The 18,990-nt window shown below is 35.3% G+C and overlaps 1 protein-coding gene across 1 annotated transcript in view; it reads left to right on the top strand.

The window, feature by feature from the left end:
- The window catches only part of TOPAZ1 (testis and ovary specific TOPAZ 1), a 38,346-nt gene that overhangs the window by 11,071 nt on the left and 8,285 nt on the right, over nucleotides 1–18,990 (top strand). The window contains exons 5-15 of the mRNA XM_088058230.1: nucleotides 1,454–1,515; nucleotides 4,668–4,774; nucleotides 6,962–7,047; nucleotides 7,749–7,886; nucleotides 12,291–12,354; nucleotides 13,508–13,659; nucleotides 13,867–13,959; nucleotides 14,291–14,406; nucleotides 15,308–15,374; nucleotides 16,341–16,515; nucleotides 18,029–18,129. Coding sequence (XP_087914356.1) covers nucleotides 1,454–1,515; nucleotides 4,668–4,774; nucleotides 6,962–7,047; nucleotides 7,749–7,886; nucleotides 12,291–12,354; nucleotides 13,508–13,659; nucleotides 13,867–13,959; nucleotides 14,291–14,406; nucleotides 15,308–15,374; nucleotides 16,341–16,515; nucleotides 18,029–18,129 — 1,161 coding nt within the window. The remainder of the gene's footprint in view (nucleotides 1–1,453; nucleotides 1,516–4,667; nucleotides 4,775–6,961; nucleotides 7,048–7,748; nucleotides 7,887–12,290; nucleotides 12,355–13,507; nucleotides 13,660–13,866; nucleotides 13,960–14,290; nucleotides 14,407–15,307; nucleotides 15,375–16,340; nucleotides 16,516–18,028; nucleotides 18,130–18,990) is intronic.

Here is an 18,990-nt window from a genome sequence, read left to right on the forward strand (position 1 = left end):
AGGGAGTGATTTTCATGCTCACTGACTTTATCTGATCTTTTTCTGTCTTCCCTCCTCTAGATAGTAAGTCTAAGTCTTTTAAGATTTGCTGAAGTTTTATACTGTTTGCTTTTTTGGTAATGAATTGGAATTTATATCTCTCTGCCACTCATACATAGTTGCTGATAGCATTTACTGTTTTCCACTACTTCAGGAGTGGCTAATGGTTTTAACTGGATAAGTTAAACTGTAAAATTCACATGGTTAAAAATTGCTAAGTAATTGAGAAGTTAATCAAACAGCAGAGAATCAGTTTCCCTTTCAAAATTGTTTAAAAGAAGAGAAACATTTCCTTCAGCAAATGAAATTGGGGCTGCACATGCGATTCACAGAGTTAACAGTGCCATTTTATTTCCTGATCTTTTGGAGAGATAAAAAGGGTCTGTCAAATTGTAAGGTTTGGTGAAGGTGGAGTACTTGTTGCAATATTACCAGGTCAGTCCCAGCTGGGTTGTTTCATAGCCTTGTGGCTTTATAAAATCAGTATCCTAGTGTTTGCTTTTCTGTGCTGTGTTGGACAGCAGAAAATATTTACAAATAATCTCACCCAACCCAAACTCAAAACCACAAAATGCATACTAAGCCCTACCTAAACCTGTTCTGTACGTGAATAGAGAGCAGCAGTGCACTCCTGCTGGGGGAATTACTGCAGGTACTCTAGTGTTCAGGGAGATTTTTCAGATTTTGCTTTTATGATGGTTTTTCCAGTTAATAATCCTGTGAGAAGGGCAAAAAGTAACCATGGAGAAAATGCTACAAGTATTCAGGAAGTGGTAAAATAAAGTTTGGAAATCTACTGCAAGGATATGCATCTCTAATTCTTTGGCTATAATAAATTGGATGGAATATGAAGTCCTAAGCTACTTCATAAATAATGGATGAAACAAAGCCAGGATTCTGTGACTTCATTCTGTATTAGTCTTTTCAGATTCTCACCTCCAAATATGTTTTGTGGTGTCTTTTTTCTCCATATCATTGGGGATTTTTTAACTGTTCACGATTGTGTAGAGCTGAGCAAAAGGCCTAAATTCCTCCTCAGTGCAGTTTTAAATTTCAGTAAACTTGATGGAATTACTTTTGTGGTATTCCACACATCTGTCAGGCACAGTTAAAATTAGGCAGTGGGCCTAAAAATTGCTGAGATTATTATGGGAGCAAAGAGAAGTGAGGACAGTCACATGACCTTTTTTCCAATTAAAAATCACTGTTTTAAAGAACACAGGGTATAAAGGCAGTATGTCCATTAAAAAAGATGTTGTAAGAGTAATCCTGCACACTGAATTAGTTTCTACAGTTAAGACTGTTTCATCACACCTTGCAATGATCACTAACAGTTTTAAGTCCGTAAAGTAAAGCATAACAGGCTTAGTAGTGTTTTGCTGTACCTGAAAATAATTTCTAAATATCATTACAGTTCAAGCTTGCAGATGGAGCGCCTGATGCTGAAGATGAAAACAAGAGTGAAGGTGAAAAAAGGTACGTATAATGTGTCCTTCATGTAACCTGTGGTGTTCCCCAGTCACTATATAAATAAAACATAATGTTGTTACCTGAACACCACCAGTATTCAATTTTCCATGTTACTGTAACTATGTGATGAAGAACATAAATATGTGAAATAATATGATTTCACTCTACAAAGTACTGAACAAGTATAGTCATAGCCTGACAGGACAATAGGGCTTATTTTGTCTTTTGACTGGTGGCAAGATATATTAACTTCATAAGAGTGTCTCACTTTTGCAATTCAATGTGAGTGTAGCATAAGATGCATTTCTTACCACAACAGCACTTACCAGAACTTAACAAAACCAAAAGATTGTAATAAATAAATCATGAAGCTTTCATTTTTCTTTTCTACTTATGAAAGAATTGAAAGATCTCATTCAAATTCAGGCTGGCAAATATTTGTGAAGCAGTAGAAAAAGGTGCTTAAAAACATGTCACATGCAGTTAAGGACATACTTTACTGTTCTTCTAGCTTCAAGCTGTGTTTGCAGTGTTTATTGTACACATAATTTCTTAGTCTGATTTACAGAATCGCTGAGTAAGCTGAGTTGGAAGGGATCCATAAGGATCAAGTCCTACTCCTGGCCCTCCACAGCGCTATTCCCAAGAGTAGCACCATGTGCCTGAGAGCACTGTCCAAATGCTTCTTGAGCTCTGTGAGGCTTGGTACTGTGACCCCTTCCCTGGAGAGCCTGTTCCAGTGCCTGACCACCCTCTGGGTGAAGAACCTTTTCCTAATACTCAATGTAAGCCTCCCTTGACATCTTCAGGCCATTCCCTCCGGTCCTGTCACCAGAAAGAAATCAGTGCCTGCCCCTCCTCTTCCCCTCACAAGGAAGTTTCATACTGCAGTGAGGTCTCCCCTCAGTCTCATCTCCAGACTGAACAGACCAAGTGACCTCAGGCACTCCTCACCAGGCTTCCCCTCAAGGCCCTTCACCATTTTAATTTCCCTCCTCTGGACACTCTAATAGTTTAATGCCTTTCTTACGTTGTGGCACCCAAAACTGCACAAAATATTCAAGGTGAGGCCAGGTCAGTGCAGAGCAGAGTGGGACAGTCCTGTCCTTTGGCCAGTTGGCAATGCTGTGCCTGATGCCCCCAGGAGATGCTTGTCCCTCGTGGCTGCCAGGGCACTGCTGACTCATGTTCAACTTGACATCAAGCAGGAACCCCAGGTCCCTTTCCACAGTGCTGCTCTCCAACCTTTCATTTCCCAGTCTGTCTGTACTTCCAGGGTTGCCCAATCCCAGGTGTGGAATCTGTCACTTTCCCTTGATGAACTTCATATGGTGGGTGGTTGTCCAAGCCTGAATTAGTGTCAAACTGAGAAATTTTCATTCATCAGCAGTCCAGAAATGACAGAGAATTAGTTTTTGTAGGAAAGGTACAGTTAAGGTGTAACTCTTAAGTAATTAGAAGAGAAAACATATTTCAGAATGTTATGGTTTAGGAGCAGTAATCACCAATTAGCTACTTCAAAAATTAACCCTGTCCTGGCTGGAACTAGGATGCAGTAATCTCAAAATAACCAAAAAACCTTAACTGGCATAGTAGAGAGTACTGCTTTTTTTCCAATACTGCTCATATTTCTGTGACAGACTTCAGTGTGCCAGAATTCTGTTAGTAGAGAATACTGCATCTTTTTGTGAATCCACTAGAGAGCTCCAAGCTCCTCCTTCTGCTATAAAATACCCATTTAAGTTTGCCTTAGTAGCATAAATAATTCTTTATATTATTGAATAAGTAGATTGTACTGAATAAAATATGTTTGTGCAATGCAGTACTCTGTAGTTAGAGAAGAGGCCTTCATTTGGAGTTGAACTATTTTCTCTAGTTTTACTGAAAAATGTTGCCATTACAAAGTTTTGTCTGGAAGAAAACAAAGTTGCTGTTCTTATTTAGCAAACTCCACTTCTAGTGATGCTGTTATTAAAAAAAAAATGCTAGTAGAACTGTGTAGTTTACAGATCCTGGCAAAATTGTGTGTAGTTTCATGTCTAGATTAAAGAAATCTGAAGGAAAACTGTTTTGAAAAGCCTGTTGTGTCAGAACTGAGGCTGGCATCATGAGAAAGCATAAGAAGATTTTATGTGGTAATTTGACATTTCTGAGTAACTAAAATTGCAGATCTTTTGTTCCCTCTGGAAACCAACCCAAATGCAGTGATGAAAATAAAGACTGATCTTGAAAAATTTGGGTTTGTTAGATGGAATTTTTTCCTCTCTAGTGTAGGATTTTTATTTCAAATTGTATTGAAACATCCTGAAGTTTAGGAACTATTTGAATTATCCTGGCTATGAGAAGTATTCAATGTCTTGAATCCCTTATAGGAGGTAGCAACTCTGCTTCTGTCTGTAGAGGAGCAAGCAAGTTAAAATGTCCTTTGTACTGAACCAGGATTCTTAACTGAAAGGGGGAAGGGGACCAAGATCTCATGAAAGGGGATCATGTTTTTCCTGTGGCTTTGTTTACAAATACCAAAGAGATTACCAAGTGTTTTGCTAGCAATATTTTTAGCTTATTTTTGAAAGCACCATATTTTAGTAGTTTAATTTTCTGGAATATATATATTTGGAAATAAAAGCAGAACAGTCTTTAATTGGAGATCCCTTTGAAATCTCCTAAATCTTCTGTCCAGTAGTCAGTTTTTAGGAAAGAAAACAGTTGACTCTTCAGATGTAATTTGAAAAGCCTTGAGGTTTACTCCTTTGGCAGATAGTATATAATAGACTAACATAAAGTAGATGCTTCTTCAGAGGTGACAGAAATCATCTCAGTCTTCTTGTCGGCATGGGGGTGGGAGGGAAGAAGTGGTTCACAGGTGATTTTTCTACTTACTGAATTTCATATGGTTATGTGTTAGGGCAGAGTAATCTCAGCTAAAATCGTAATCACATTGGACCAGGCAAATGACAGTAATGAAAGTGAAATTGTTTGGACTGCTGGCTATTTAAATTTATGGCAAGTTTTGAAGTGTTGTGTAAAGTGTTGAAGAAATTCTCATCTTTTATACACTTAATTCCTCTTTTTAGGTATGCAGTACATGAAAGAAACCCCTCTTTAATTGGGTTAAAGAAACTAATTTTAACAAGTTTTTGTATTTTAATACTCAACAGTGACTGTAAATGCAAAGTGAACAGTGAATTGCTATCAGAATTGCCATTGAATGACCAAAAAGCAAATCTCTTCAGTGAAGCTTCAGAGATGAAATCATGGGCAAATGGTATTGTATGCTGTGTTGGTGAACCCTTCGGAATTTTTTGGGTTGTTTTTTTTGTGTTTGTTTGCTTGTTTGGGTTTCTTTGGTGCTTTATTTGCCTATGAAATCTTAAGAACTATCTTCAGTGCCTGAAGATATTGCCTGGAATTTTACTTTGCATATCTGAAAACAAAACTGCAAGCTCTCATCTGGTAGGTTAGTGAGAGGTTTGGGGTTGTGGTTTTACCAGAATTCTATTCAGTAGGGTCAAATAGAAATAATTCTATCTGATATTTATGCCTCTCAGATGCTTTAATGGTACAGCAGTGCCTGCATTCTTAGTAGTCTGACATACTGTGTTGGAAACATGTTATTAGCAAGTAAATAAAGGAAATGTTTTCCTTTATTTGTGGTCAGAGAATGTGCCTGCAGATTTGGTTGGTTGATGGTTCTTAATAAAACTTGCCAGAATGGTTAGCCCACCTTGCCGAAGGTCGGAACTTTATGTTTATGTCAGTTCAAATGGTTTTGACTGCATCAAATAATTATATAGGTTTAATAAGCAGCACTTCATGTTGACCCAGTATACTTCACATGTGGGACAGATACCTCTACGGTGTCTGTGCTACCAGAGAAATCACAATGGAGCTGCAGTATATTTGCACATAACAAATCTGACATTAGCCTTGCATAAATGCATGGTTTATTTGGCATACAAGATAGGGAAAACAGGGATTGATTACTTGTGGATAGATACTGTGCTGTTTCTTTGCAACAGGTGCTTTGGAAATCAATGTTTTTAGAATTATTGATTAATATGGACATTTATAAACATGGATTTCACACTGTCAGTGTGAGCTTGTAGAAAATTTTTAAAATCATAAAACAATATTTGCAGGTAGTGCAAGAAAAACATGCTGCAAAAAGCAATTTTGAATATGTCTTCAGACTCCAATTGTTTGAAACTGTTCATGTCTTTGGCCTTCAAAGCATATACATAGACTTCTGAAGAGTACTTTTAAGTCTTTCTTCTTAAAGTCATTTGAAAGTTGCCAAAGCAAGGGTTTCTGTGTTAGCACAGGGCAAAACAGCTTTTATTCCCAGAGCTGTGCAGGCAGGATTGGCTGTTTCACTTTAGTGCCTGCTTCCCTACAAGTCTGACCTACAGTCAACAAGGGAGAGTACAAACTCTTGAAAGGACCTGGTCAGAAACTCTATGCTTTGGGATGGCAAGAATCTGGAGGAAAGATCAAATTCCCAGTGGCATTTTTCTGTAGCTAGCAGTTGGCTGTTTTCTCAGTCTTTTTCTTGTCACTAAATGCATCCAATCCTGAATTTGAGTGGTCCACTATCACTTCACAAGCTTTTGCAATATGACAATACATAATATTAAATACTCACTGTTGTACATTATGCTCTTCCTTCCTATCCTGTGGTAGTCCTGTCTGCTAGGAAGACATGGAGATTAAGAACCATGTACCTAGTGCCAGTCTCCAGTAGAACATTCATTATTGGATGCTCTTTAGTAACTATAGTTTGCCAGAAAGGGCTAAGCACCCTGTCTTGTGAACACTCAGTACTTTGAAGGGGCCAGATGGGAATCCTAGAATGCTTTCATTCAAAAGCTCTCATTTGTCTTTAGATACAGAGTTGAAAATTTGAACTTTTATCTTTAGTTATCATTATTCATTTTTCCAAGAAATAAAACTGTCATTCAGTAATGAAGTTCTAAAACCAAGTTTCATGGTTAAGACACCAGTAACACTGGGCTTAAACTTGCTACTTGCACTGCTTAAAACATAAGAGTATAAAAGGTTTTCTGTCAGTTCTGAGAAAATAGCTTAAATTTAGGGCTAGTGATGTTGGAATGCAGAGATTACTGATAAAGTGAATAGTTTTTGTAATTAAAACTTACAGATATTTTTATTCCTTTTCTTATCTCTGTAAGTTAGAGCAGGAACCTTGGATAAAGTAGTGAAGATTTTAATTTAAATGTGCTTACTCTTGAAGTTTGTGTAAGGTCTCACTTTTAGGATAATTAAGAAAACTGTAATTTAAATCACTGGCTTTAGACTGCGTTAATCAAATTTTCATTAATCATTGCTGTGACTTGAAGGAACTATAAATATAAAGGAAAATAAGATAAATGAGGGTGGTTTCAGTATGACTCGTTTTCATTATGTGATTTGCTACCCTCATCCCAATTTTTAGGTTACAAATCTTCAGGAAGAAGTACTTTACTGCCATTGAAGGATTGTGGAGCTTTTGAGCCATGGAAGATGGAGAAAAGTGCAGTTGTGAGTTGTTGAATCTTCGATTTCTGATCATTTGGCACAAAATTCATTATAGATAGTCCAAAAGTTCCCCATGTATCGAGTTAGAAACTGTGAATCTGTACGTTTGTGTTTCTACATCTTTAAAGATGCTATCACTAAGTATAATTTTTGAGAACAAAATCAACGATGAAGGGACTATTCACAGTGAAGTTTTCTTGATTTCTGTTTTCAGCCTAAGTGAAATCAAATCATGTTTTTTGTTTGTTGGTATTTGTAGAACTAAAAAACAGACAAAGTTTCACATGTTTAGGACAACCTGCTTTATTTGTGATTCTGGGCACTGATAAAGGGTCAAGGAAACTGATACCCCAGAGTTCTCAGGTCGTTACTCAGAGCCGTGCAGGAACTTTCTGCCTTTCTCCCTCCTCTCTACTCATTGTCCATCTCATTTAGCAGTTATTGCATTATCCCTGTTTGTGGTCTTCAAGACATGCTTTTGTTGTTTTAAACACTAATGTGACATGAGAAGGGATTGGTCTTTGTGTCCTTTGAAATGCTTCAAGTACAGTATAGAGATGAGGGTTGTTTCAGAGGCTTAACTATAGATCACTTTTGTTTATGGTTTGTAGATATTTTGAAATTCTAAAAAAGCAAAGACCATGTTTACTTTCAAGAAATATTATTTGGCTTTTTCTGCTTGTTGTAATTTTATTTTATTCCAGGCTTCTCATTCAGTCCAGCAGATCCTTGATGCACTTAACTTGCCTCGTAAATACTGCAGATACTATTTCATGACTTCACGTGGCTGTGAAAGAACAAAGTGTTGGTTCTCTCATGTTCCAGTTCAAGGGGATGAAAAGGTAAATTGATTTATTGAAGTAAGGAAAGGATTGTAAGTGTGAACTTTCTAAAACCAAATCATCATCTCCTTTGTTCATTTATATATGGGAAGTGAATAATCAGAGATTGATGGATGAAAAAATTGTTCAGAAATTCTTTCTCTCAAAGTCTTCCAAAGTTTTTTTTAAATATTGTGTGATTTTGAACTAGTAGATGCTTTAAGAGAACACAGATCAACAATTAGGCTGTACAAATACAGAGTAGCAGAGTGGGCAGATTCTGAGACATTTCTACCCTGAACATCAGAGACTTTAACCAAACCTTTGCAAAGACTTTATATGTATTGTTAAAACCAAAAGACATCTGTGGTATATTACCTTCTGCATGTTTTGTGCAACAATGGGCATGTTTGTTCTAAGATTCCTTAATCTCCTTAAATGGAGCAACAATTCTCATAGTATTTGCAAGCAAGAATGATTTTCCAATGATCGGCAAAGTAAATATGTTTTCAAACCATTTAACAGAGTCATTATGAGTTTAATGCTTCCGAGAACTGTGCAAGGCAGGCTAATTGCACTGACATGTAACAAGATTTTGAAATCAGCTGTATGAAAGTTTTGTAAGTTAACTGGAAACAAACAAAAGCATCAAGGCAAGTAACCAATAACAAATGCCTAAACTTGCCCTCATCAGGTCTTACAAGATTTATTTCTTACCTACCATCTTACTGGTATGAGTGCGATTTTATCATTTATGTCAGTAAGCAAAAAAAATGCAGAATCAAAATGTAAAAAATAACTTGCAGTTAATCTGTTAGACATAATTGCTAAAAAAAGTTAACATCTAAAGGAACTTGTCCATCTTCCTGATACCTTAAATATATTGCATCATAATTTTAAAAATCCATCAGTGTAATTTGGTTTTATTTTTCTTAATGTTTTCTCTTTTCCTTTATATATATATAAAAAAGCTGCTTTATATTTTTGTTAATGCTTTCTAACCCCTTTGAAAATTTATACGACATCTTAAAAATACTAAGATAATTTGAGAATAGTTTCATATGGAACATTTTTCCTTTCTTCTCAAGTGTGATGAATCTTTAGCAGTCTGTAGTGAATATTTGTAATTTTGAGCTAGTTTATCTGAATTATTGTGGTTTGTAGTGCTTCATTATATTAGGCGCATTAAAGAATTATTTGCCTAAAACTATTAAAAATCCATTCCACTTGATTTTACTTGTGGTGCAGCACTCCAGCACACTTTAACTGATCTACCCACAAAACCTAGCCAAATTTTCTTCATAGTCTGAAAGTATACCTCAGTTTTGTTTTTGTATGTATTTATGTTTTTAGACCTGTCCATTTAAAAATTATAATAGGTCAAGCACCTCATGGTGGCACCAAAGTACATAAATTAAAAACAGGTAAAGAAGTGATAAAGGCATCTAATCTTATACAGGAGGAATAAATCTCTTCAGGAGAGCTGTTATGCAGACTGATAGTCCACTTGCTTAGAGCTATGTTCTCAGTGATAATAGTTACCAGAGTTTTTGAAGAGAGATACCTTTCCCCATAATGATATTTTTTCTTTATCATTAAGTAACTGGTTGATGTTTTAAGGCATAACTTCCTAGTATTTAACACTTTAAGTTGTAGTTGATTACACAACACAGTAGTGCTTGAATTCATAAAAACATCATATGTTCTGAAAATCAGCATACACTTGAGCTCAGCAAGTTGTACCAGTTACCAGTTTTTTTGGAGTTTTTTTAAAAGATGCCTTTTGTTTTCAAACAGTGAAATCTGTTTTGTACTAGGTAAAGTGAGCAAAAGACTGTTTCAAATACTTGCCAAAGTATTTAAAGGGAGGGTGGACATTAACAATATGCATTGCATGCATTAACAGTATGTGATGGAGAAGAGGGTAAAGGAGGTGACACTGGACTTGTCTCAGTGGTCCTCAGGGAAAGTGACAGCTAATTACAGTGAACTGTTTTGCTCAAATGACACTTCAGAGTGTAGAACAGGCAATCATTTTATGGTTAAATAAGTGGTTTCAAAACATGTTGTTATGCAAGCTGTATTTCTCTTTGTGATTTTATTTTAGCTTTGTGAACCTTATTCATTAATGTTTTTTTACTCCTATCCATTAAATAAATTTTTACTTTCTGTGAGTTTTTACTCTCCTTTTCCTTGATCCTATGAACTTCTTAACTAGAAACAAAAAGGATATAAAACAGGAGGATTTCTGCCTTCATTAGTGTTGTCTTACAACTTCAAGGCCTTGGATGTATGCTTCTGTCATGGTGGATTTTGGGTTTGTTTTTTTAATGTGGCTTTCTAAAGAAATGAGATTCTACACTGTCTTTTTATTACTGTCTCTGACATCACTAAATGACCTTTGAACCTTTTGGTCAGTTTCAGCCACATTGAATAGGGATTGTGCATCTCAAAGCTTCCATGGTGTACAGAAACTTCCTGTAAGAAGGATCCTGGTTTTGATCTCCCTGAGATAAAGGCTGCAGTATGGGAGTTTCTCCCTTATTAAGCAATAGAGTGGACACTGACTGGAAGATGCTGAAGTATTTAGTGAATTCCTGGTGCTTGTTCTTCTGAATAAGCACCTCTGTGTTATTGTAGTAGGACCATGTTTTCAGTGGAGTGTTGGCTGGTTGTATAAGATCCAGAGGCCTTTATTATGTTTTTTTATTAAATTGTCATATAAAATGAGTCATGGAATCAACTGATAGATGTTAGAATACTGTGATTGATACTGCCCTTTGAAAATAGGAATAATCTCTGTCATGTACCTTCATTCAAAATCTGTTATGGCTAACTCAAAATTTGAAGATTCTCACATTTTTACATAGTCTGTGGGTGCAGTTACACCTTTCAAAGTTGGAACAACTAAATCAACTGCAGCTTTCTAGAAGGTGTAAATGAATAACACATTTAGTTTCTTTTATTAATGTCATACAGCATATCCCATGATTTAATAATACTACAAATGGTTGTCCAAGCGATTTCACTAATACTTGGAACAGTCAAAACCCCAGATGCAATCTTGGCTTTTTTTGGGAGTCAGGCCAAAGAAGGAGAAACACGGATTCCAAAAGAAAGCAAACTAATTTCCATACTGTAAGCATGTGCTAAAGTTTATTCTGGAAATGCCCTCAGCCTCCTGGGAGTATAGATTTGGATTAAGTGAGTTAACCTGTTCTGAAGTACTTCACGTATATAATCCAAAATTTGACATGATTTTTTGAAAGGCATATCTTAGAGTATAGCTCAACATTTTTTCATGAGATTTTTTGAGATACTACTTCCAAATAAAAACAATAAGCTTTATTTATACTTAGATGTACAATTTTTGTATTCTTTGGCTTGATGATCTAAACAGGTTAATGGTTTTAAAATAAGAAAGATGTCTTGACCATAAACCAGTATCTTCTGCTTTGATAATAATTCATTTCCTGTATAACAAACTTCATGAGTGAATCCTGTGTCATTTTGAAGTTGCATGTGAAAATAAACCTGATTCAGTTCTTTAATACCATGGCTACTATTTTAGGGCATTTTCTGTCTTTTGATGTTTAACTGTGTCAGAAAATCTTACTGCATATGACCAATTTACATTGTTGTGCAGAAAGACTGTAAATTTCCAGAAGGGACAGAGAATTTCTGAAAGGGGGTGAGGGCTTTCTCTAACTTGCAATTCTAAGATATAATATCGGTAGTCTTTATTTCGTCATCTGGAGAGATGGAGCAAAATGTGTATCACAAAGCTGAAAGCTTAAGATGTTAAGACAAGAATATTCCAATACTAAATAGCATTAAAATATGTAGGTGTGGATTTCTTTTTTTTTTTAGTCAATTCAGTCTGTGGTGAAATGGCTCTTTAAGTCAAGTTAGTTCTGAATTTTTTGTTCTGTATCCTTTTAAATTATTCTTTGTGACAATAGGTGTTACCAGCTTCATTCCTGGATGATTTTTTTCCTTCTTAGTTGGTACATTCATGTAATTTTTGCTTCCCACGTTTCACTTTCACATTTTTGCTTCCCTTCCTATGTTTACAGTCTGCCACATTTATACTAATTCTGAAGTAACTACATTTTCAAATTGTCTTATTTGTTTGTTTTTGTTTGTGTGCTGTGAGTATACACACACACATGTAAACATTTGTGGTCCTAGCAGCCTCTTTCCCAAACATTTTGTCTGCATTATTTTTCTGTTTGATTTGCTAGCCTTTTGACAGAGCCTTTGCCTACGGACCCCATTACCTTCTTATATAATTTATCGGTATGTATGGCTTACATGGAAGCAGTGTAAAGCTCATTATGTAATAGAACTCATGTTTGTGAGTAGTTTTATTGTTTGGCATAAACAGAAGTTACATTTTACTGCAATTTTTTTCTTTTTTTACAGATTTGCATGGCAATTCTTAGGACATACATTAGTATCAAAGAATCAGGCCTCCTAAGACGTGCAGGTATGGTATAGTAGTTGCTGTTGATGAATCTTTGTTACTTAGCTTATTTAAAGCAAATTAAACAGGCTGTCAAGAGAGAAATGGTTGCCACTTCAACAGTGAATAAAAAGTTCTGCTTCAAATGAAGGAATACATTCAATCCCTGGGTTTTCTTGGTTCAGTTTCCCAATGAGGCTAGAAATTTAGATTCACACTTGCCTCAGGAGGTTCTTAGAAATCGTACTTCCACATAAAATGAACTTAACCTGACTGTAACTAGACTTGGGAGTAGAAATATGTAAATAGGGCAGGAAGGAGGTTTAACAGAACCCAAATTTTATTAAGGTGCTTTTCAGCACCCTGGCCAAACGTCAAGAACCCAGAAACTTGAGAATGGAAGCTCTCGAAATTATGTGTTGCTACTGCACCCACTCTCAACACCTTCAGTTTAGTCCTTACACTGTATATGCAAACGATTATGATTAACACACTTCAGGGACTGCATTCAGATCCATCTGACCTTTTGAGTTCAGTCAGAAAGGGCTTTTTGTTTTGTTTTTAAATTCTTAATCATCTGGACAGTGATTCCTTTTATACTGGTCCTGAGCAGTCTTTAAGTTTTTGAAAGCTTCTTAGAGTGTGACAGAATGAGAACGGGGAATTCAGTTGCACCGTATGCTGCAGTGTTCCCGTGCTGAACATGTGAGTTTTAATGTGGGTAACGCTGGATACCAGCAGGCCACAGTACATGGCCAGTTTATCAAGGAAGGGTGGCACTGGAACAAGTTGTGAGACTATCCACTGTTAACACAGTCCTTCCTAGAGCTTCCTGTCTGGAAAGGCCTTAATACCTTGATGCATGTACCAAATCTAACCTGGGTTTGTGCATTCTTCTTATGCTGCACCAAATCAACTAAACTTTCTGGGAACCTACAGGGCTTACAGTGCTCAGCTCAATGATACAATATGTTTCAGAACAGTCAGTCTGGTTCTGGTAAGGTTAACACTGTATTCAGACTGGATCCTTTCATCCATATTTCTCCATATCCCTGTCCCATAATATTTTGGACAATTAAGTGTTGTTACATTTTGTCTAAAATATAAGGAAATAACTTGTTTAAATAGGTATCATCATTTAACCCCAAAGTGATACTCAGTTTAATTGCTTTTTCAGTTCAAATATTTGTGCAGTATTACAAAGAAGTTACTCCTGGTATGGATTTTGCTTCTGAAGTGCTGAATGATCTTCTTGTTTCGTTGCTCAACAACTGTTTGTTGCAGGAAGTATTCCAAATATTGAATGTAATTGTACAAATCAAGATACTGGTAGGTGACTTTATACTATTTTTTAAATCTTAGTTTCATAGTTTTAGTTTTTTGAATACTATGCCATTTATAGTACTAGGCTTGTTTTCACTCTGGTATGCAAATCTTGTGTGAGGGGAGTAATTTGGAATACCCTGTTATAAAATCTCTTACCTTTCTAATTGAACTGAGTTGCAAAACTGATTGTGGTTTTTTTGTCTATATTAGCCAGCTGTAGATGTTCTTCTGAAAGTTTTTGAGCATGTGGCTTCTTTGAATATAAGAAATGCTGTGCCTACATTAATCAATACCTTCTGTAAGGTATGTTTCATTTTTGTACTACTGCTGCTTCTTGGAATTCCTGAAAAACATTGCCTGTTTTAAAACTCTAACATATCAATTTAAAAACAGTACTGAAATAATACTAAAAGTTTTAAATAATACTAAATAATGATACTAAAGTTATTTAATAATAATACTGATATTATGTAAATAATAATACTAAAATCTGAATTTGTTGTATCTGTTTTCATTTATTCCTTCATTTTTGACTGATACTCACTGTGATGTGTTGTTTGCCACTTTCCTCTGAAGATGTGTTGAGTCATCACAACTTTTTGTGTGCTCACTTTTCGTACCTTTGATATTGCAGCTCATTGGTGCTGGTATGTTCCTTGAGTTGGAACACTTTGACTACATTATTAAGTTACTTCAGCAATTGCAAGTTTCCAGTTGGGAAATGACTACTGTTTTGAACATAAAATCCAGGTATGTCCTTAAGGAGCTATTTTCTAACTATAGATGCCTAGTTCCTTCTTCAGCATCTATTTTTACATATTTATGTGGAATATTTAAAAGATGTGTTGGATGAAAATACTATCATATCATGCCCAATTTTATTTCAAAGTTCTGTCAATCTACCATGTTTCAAAGATCAAACATTGTTAAATTAAAACTTAGATTCTAACCACAATTACTATTTTTTTCCATATCAATCATCTGTACATTGTACAATCTACTGCCAACTTTGACAGAAGTTTTTATAGCTAGCCAAATTAGAAACATCATGGTTTAATATATCACTTAGGCCCACATAAGCAAACAGTACTTCTGCAATAAACAGCCCTTCTAGGATTAGTTATAATCTGAAGTAGTTTTCTAGTTTCCTTTACAGTGTGACTACATAAACGTTTGTGCCAGTACTGCTAGGGAGGAGTGGGTCATTTTTTGAGTACTGCTGGGATATGCTGGGCAGAATGTCAAATCTGTTCAAAAACTGCTGATACTTCCCCATCTCTTGAACAAGATTGTGATCCTTTTTCATTTTTGTATCACCTGTATCGTACACACACACACACACACACACACACGTTGAGAAACTAAATTTGTGATTCATAAATATACCTTTGATTCTTAGTGGAAACCAAATACACAGCATCTGTGAAAATATCTCTGCTCAATTATTTAATACATGCGCTAACTTCCCTTGGCAAGATTTTAAATTAGTGTTTTCAGTGTGCAGTTTGAGTAATGTGAATAGCAAATACGATGCAAATAGCATCAAAAATCACATCAGTTTAATGTTCATATGTGATAATTGGTTGTTCACCTTCTGCTAGTTCAGTAGGATGTGTTAAAATTTAAGTATTCATTTTTTTTCATATGGAAGATTTGAGGAAAGATATTTTGAAAAGACATGGATTTTTGACTTCAACTTGGCTGTGGCTGAAATTCAGGTACAGTATGTGCATTCTTCATGATTTCTTTTAAACCTGCATGAAATAGCAATTTCTAGATACTTTTTAATTAGTGAGCTTTATTATTAAGTATGAGCTTTTGATAAAATACTTTTATGCAAAAACATGTTTGGTAAGGCTTAAATGCAGGAGAAAACTGTCTTTGGCCTTTCTGTAATGTCAGTATTTTAATTTACATACTTGTAGTTTTGCATAAATTCAAAGATTTTGTAACTTTAACCAGTTATTTCCTCTGCTTTACATTTGTTGTGCTTGTGATTGGTAGTGGTACATCATTCCTCACCAAAAATTTATTTAATACATTATTTAGCAGATAGAATTCATATCTAATATAAAAACACACAATTGCAAAAGCTGCAATTGACAACATTAAGCAGTATTTTAAAGAATAGGAAAATATTGTAAAACATTCTTTATTTGGACATTTGTGTCTTTCATATTCAAGATTACTCATTATGCATAAATATTATATAGTTTACATATTATCACACGTCCTGTGCAGATTCAGAGATTGAACTATAAAAAGGGAAAAAGCACTACTGATTTTTTTACTCCTTTAACACCAAAGTCATCAAGTGATCTGGCAAGCAAAAGACTAATTCATATAGAAGATAACCATAAATTCAGCATGCATCATGGAAAAAAAAACCCTAATAAATGACAATTCCTAAATAGGATTAATAAGTTCTGAGATTTCTCGATTGGGGTGATGACATAAAAAAAAGGAATTTAATTTCTTGAGGGATAGAAGTAATTAGCAGTCCATGCAAGTTTGCCAACACGTAACTGCCATATGAACATGAAGGCTCTTGGCAATAGCATTTAATTTCCAATTTTTTTTCTCCTTTAAGTCTATCACAAGTACATATCTCAAATTTCAGTATATTTTCTGTTTGGTTGTCTGGAAGCAAGTTTGCCTATATTTATCCTTTGCCTTCTTTACAGCATTGCAAGGAAAAAAGGGACTGGACCAAGCTAGGAGCTTTGTATCTTAATGCAAGAACTGGATGCGAACATTTTGATGATCTTCAGAAATTGTTTGTATCTATTGCTGAAATTCTAGCCAAAGATTCTGAAACAGACAGACCAGGAGTTCCTTTTTGTGATTTTGCTGATACAGGTAAAATTGAGATGCAAGAAGTGTTCTTTGTGGAGTTTTTAAAAGAGATAAAAAATAAATATAATTTTCTAATTGTTAGTTAATTTTGTGTTACAATATTCTGAATTTTTTGGAGTGCAAATACAATCAACTGTAATGTTCAGTAAAAGTTCTTTTCCTGTAGTTGTAAAATGCACAGTTGCTTACACTTAAAGTCAAGGAAGATTCTGAAGGAGGAACAGTAGACTTTTGTGAAATAAAAAAGAGAACCCAGAATTCATGATCTTTCACTAAAAATGACCTATGCTCAGGACAATGGCAAATGTATTTAAGTATTGTCATGTGAAGTGTCACACTGTTAATAGCATAAATAAGCTTTAGTGCTGTAAATACGTATATGTAAATAGTTGTGTATTTTAAAATACTTTGAACAGGTTATATCATATATATAATATGTACCTTTTTTTTAAGTAAGTTGGATTTTTAGAATTATTTTTTCCTCTAAAGAACCAGTGGTTTCTGCAAGGCCTGGTGGTGCTCCAGAACCTAATGTTTTAATAGTTCTGGCAGGTTTTCTTGCCTCTTTCTTTCCTATGCCCTTTCATTTGCATATCTGTATCATTCTCCCTAATAAGTTTGCAGATTACCGAGGCTTGGTGAAGTATCAGTGGGATATTAAATCATTTTATAAAGGATTACTTAGATATTTTTCAACCTGTGTTATCTACTAAAACATAATGCATATTTACTCCAGATATGTGACATATCCTTTCTGACTGCAGACTTTTATATTATAAAAAAGCTGTTAGAGCTTCCAGTTGTGACACCGGGAGGAGATGTTGTCAGAGCTTGGAACCTAGTCTGTCTTCCCTGGAGCGGTGGTCTCCCAGCTGATAGGCACCTCCACTAGTAAAAATTTTTTGAGCAGTCACCCACAGTTTATTTATTTATATATTGTATATATGTGCTATTACACCAATATATTAAATTGACTATAAACCATACACAAAAAGAGGAATCACAAATATGAGACCAATATAAAGCAAACACTATATTTTAAAGTATTTTACTTAATTTTTGCACAGTTCCAAAATAAAAATATTTTCTTCCCACAGCTGAATGGATTGTTGTGCTCTTACCCTGCTTTGAGAGCACTGCTCTGAAAGTCTCACAGTGCTTCCAAAGAGATTGTAATTACTCAGTTCTGCAATTATCAAAATTTCTTTTTGGTGCCAGAGCATGTAATTCTTATTTTACAAATAATGGTGTTACTAAATTATGCCATTACATGGCCAAGCATTTTATGGATGACTTAGACTGCTATGAAATATTGTCTGAATAAACTACAGTTATTTACCCTACTTCTGGTGTTAAGACTTAGGAAGTTGCTACTTTCAATGGCAAATATTTTAGAAAATGTATTTAGTAGTTTCACAATTACTGTGTTTTTGAAATGTGTAATTTCTTTAAATCTGCATTTACATGTAAAATAAAAAAAAACCAAACTTAAAAGCCTTTTTCTTTTTCTTTCCAGTAGTGAAAAATTCACACCATAATAAAGCAGACAGACTTTTCATTGGAAGGACTGGGATAAGTGTAATGTATTCGTATCACAAAGTACTGCAGTGGATAAAGGTATGCAGAGCTACAGGAACCTGACTGGAAGAAAAAAAGTATTAGTAATTTCTCTTCTGGATATTAAACTGTTTCTCTAATGGAATGACTGGTGTGCTACCTGCCTCTCTGCCATCTTAGTACTTCCTAACTGTCCAGCTGGACCAAAGCATTTTATTGTGCTTTTCTGAGCAGTAGTCTTCTGTGGAGCCCATCATAACTTGGTCTTGCAACCTTGAAACTGATTGCTCATGTTCATCTTGTGATTTTTCTGAGCTGAGGTTGAATCTGAACTAAGAGACAGGTCTTCCTGAGATTCTGGGGTGAGGTGCTGATGGGATTGTTTTGCAGAAACATCACTTACTCACACCTACTGGCAATCTTGCTGCATTCTGAGACCTCCCAACTCAAGTGATATTTAGAGAAGTTTGGGCAGTTTGCTGCGCTGGTGCTTTTGCATCTGAACTCAAATGGAGTAAGACCAGAAAGACAGAAAAGCAGCGTAGCAAGGCTGCACTTGGTGAACTGCCTGTTCCCCAGAACGCTGCTGGAAATGCTCTTATTCCATTGAATCTAAGTTCTGTGAATATTGCAAAACTCAGGCATCACAAAGAAATACCTTTACAATCATACTTTTGCTGTCAAATATTACACAGGGCCAGGGCTAAGAGACTACATTTTTGACTGGATGTTTTACTTAGGCCTCAGGCAGTATTAGTCATAATTTCACAGCAGGAAGATCCATCTCAGTGTTAAATTTGTCTTTTATATCCTGGAAGGAACCAATGCATACCAAACCAGATTTCTTATAGAAAGCAATATAAAAAGTGATAGCATACAAAGTAATATAAACGCCTAGTGATTTTAGAGTGTATTTTGGTC

The sequence above is a fragment of the Pseudopodoces humilis genome, chromosome 1, assembly GCF_049639895.1.
Source record: "Pseudopodoces humilis isolate 2021_Gansu_Grassland_sample_001 chromosome 1, ASM4963989v1, whole genome shotgun sequence".
Taxonomy (NCBI): Eukaryota; Metazoa; Chordata; class Aves; order Passeriformes; family Paridae; genus Pseudopodoces; species Pseudopodoces humilis.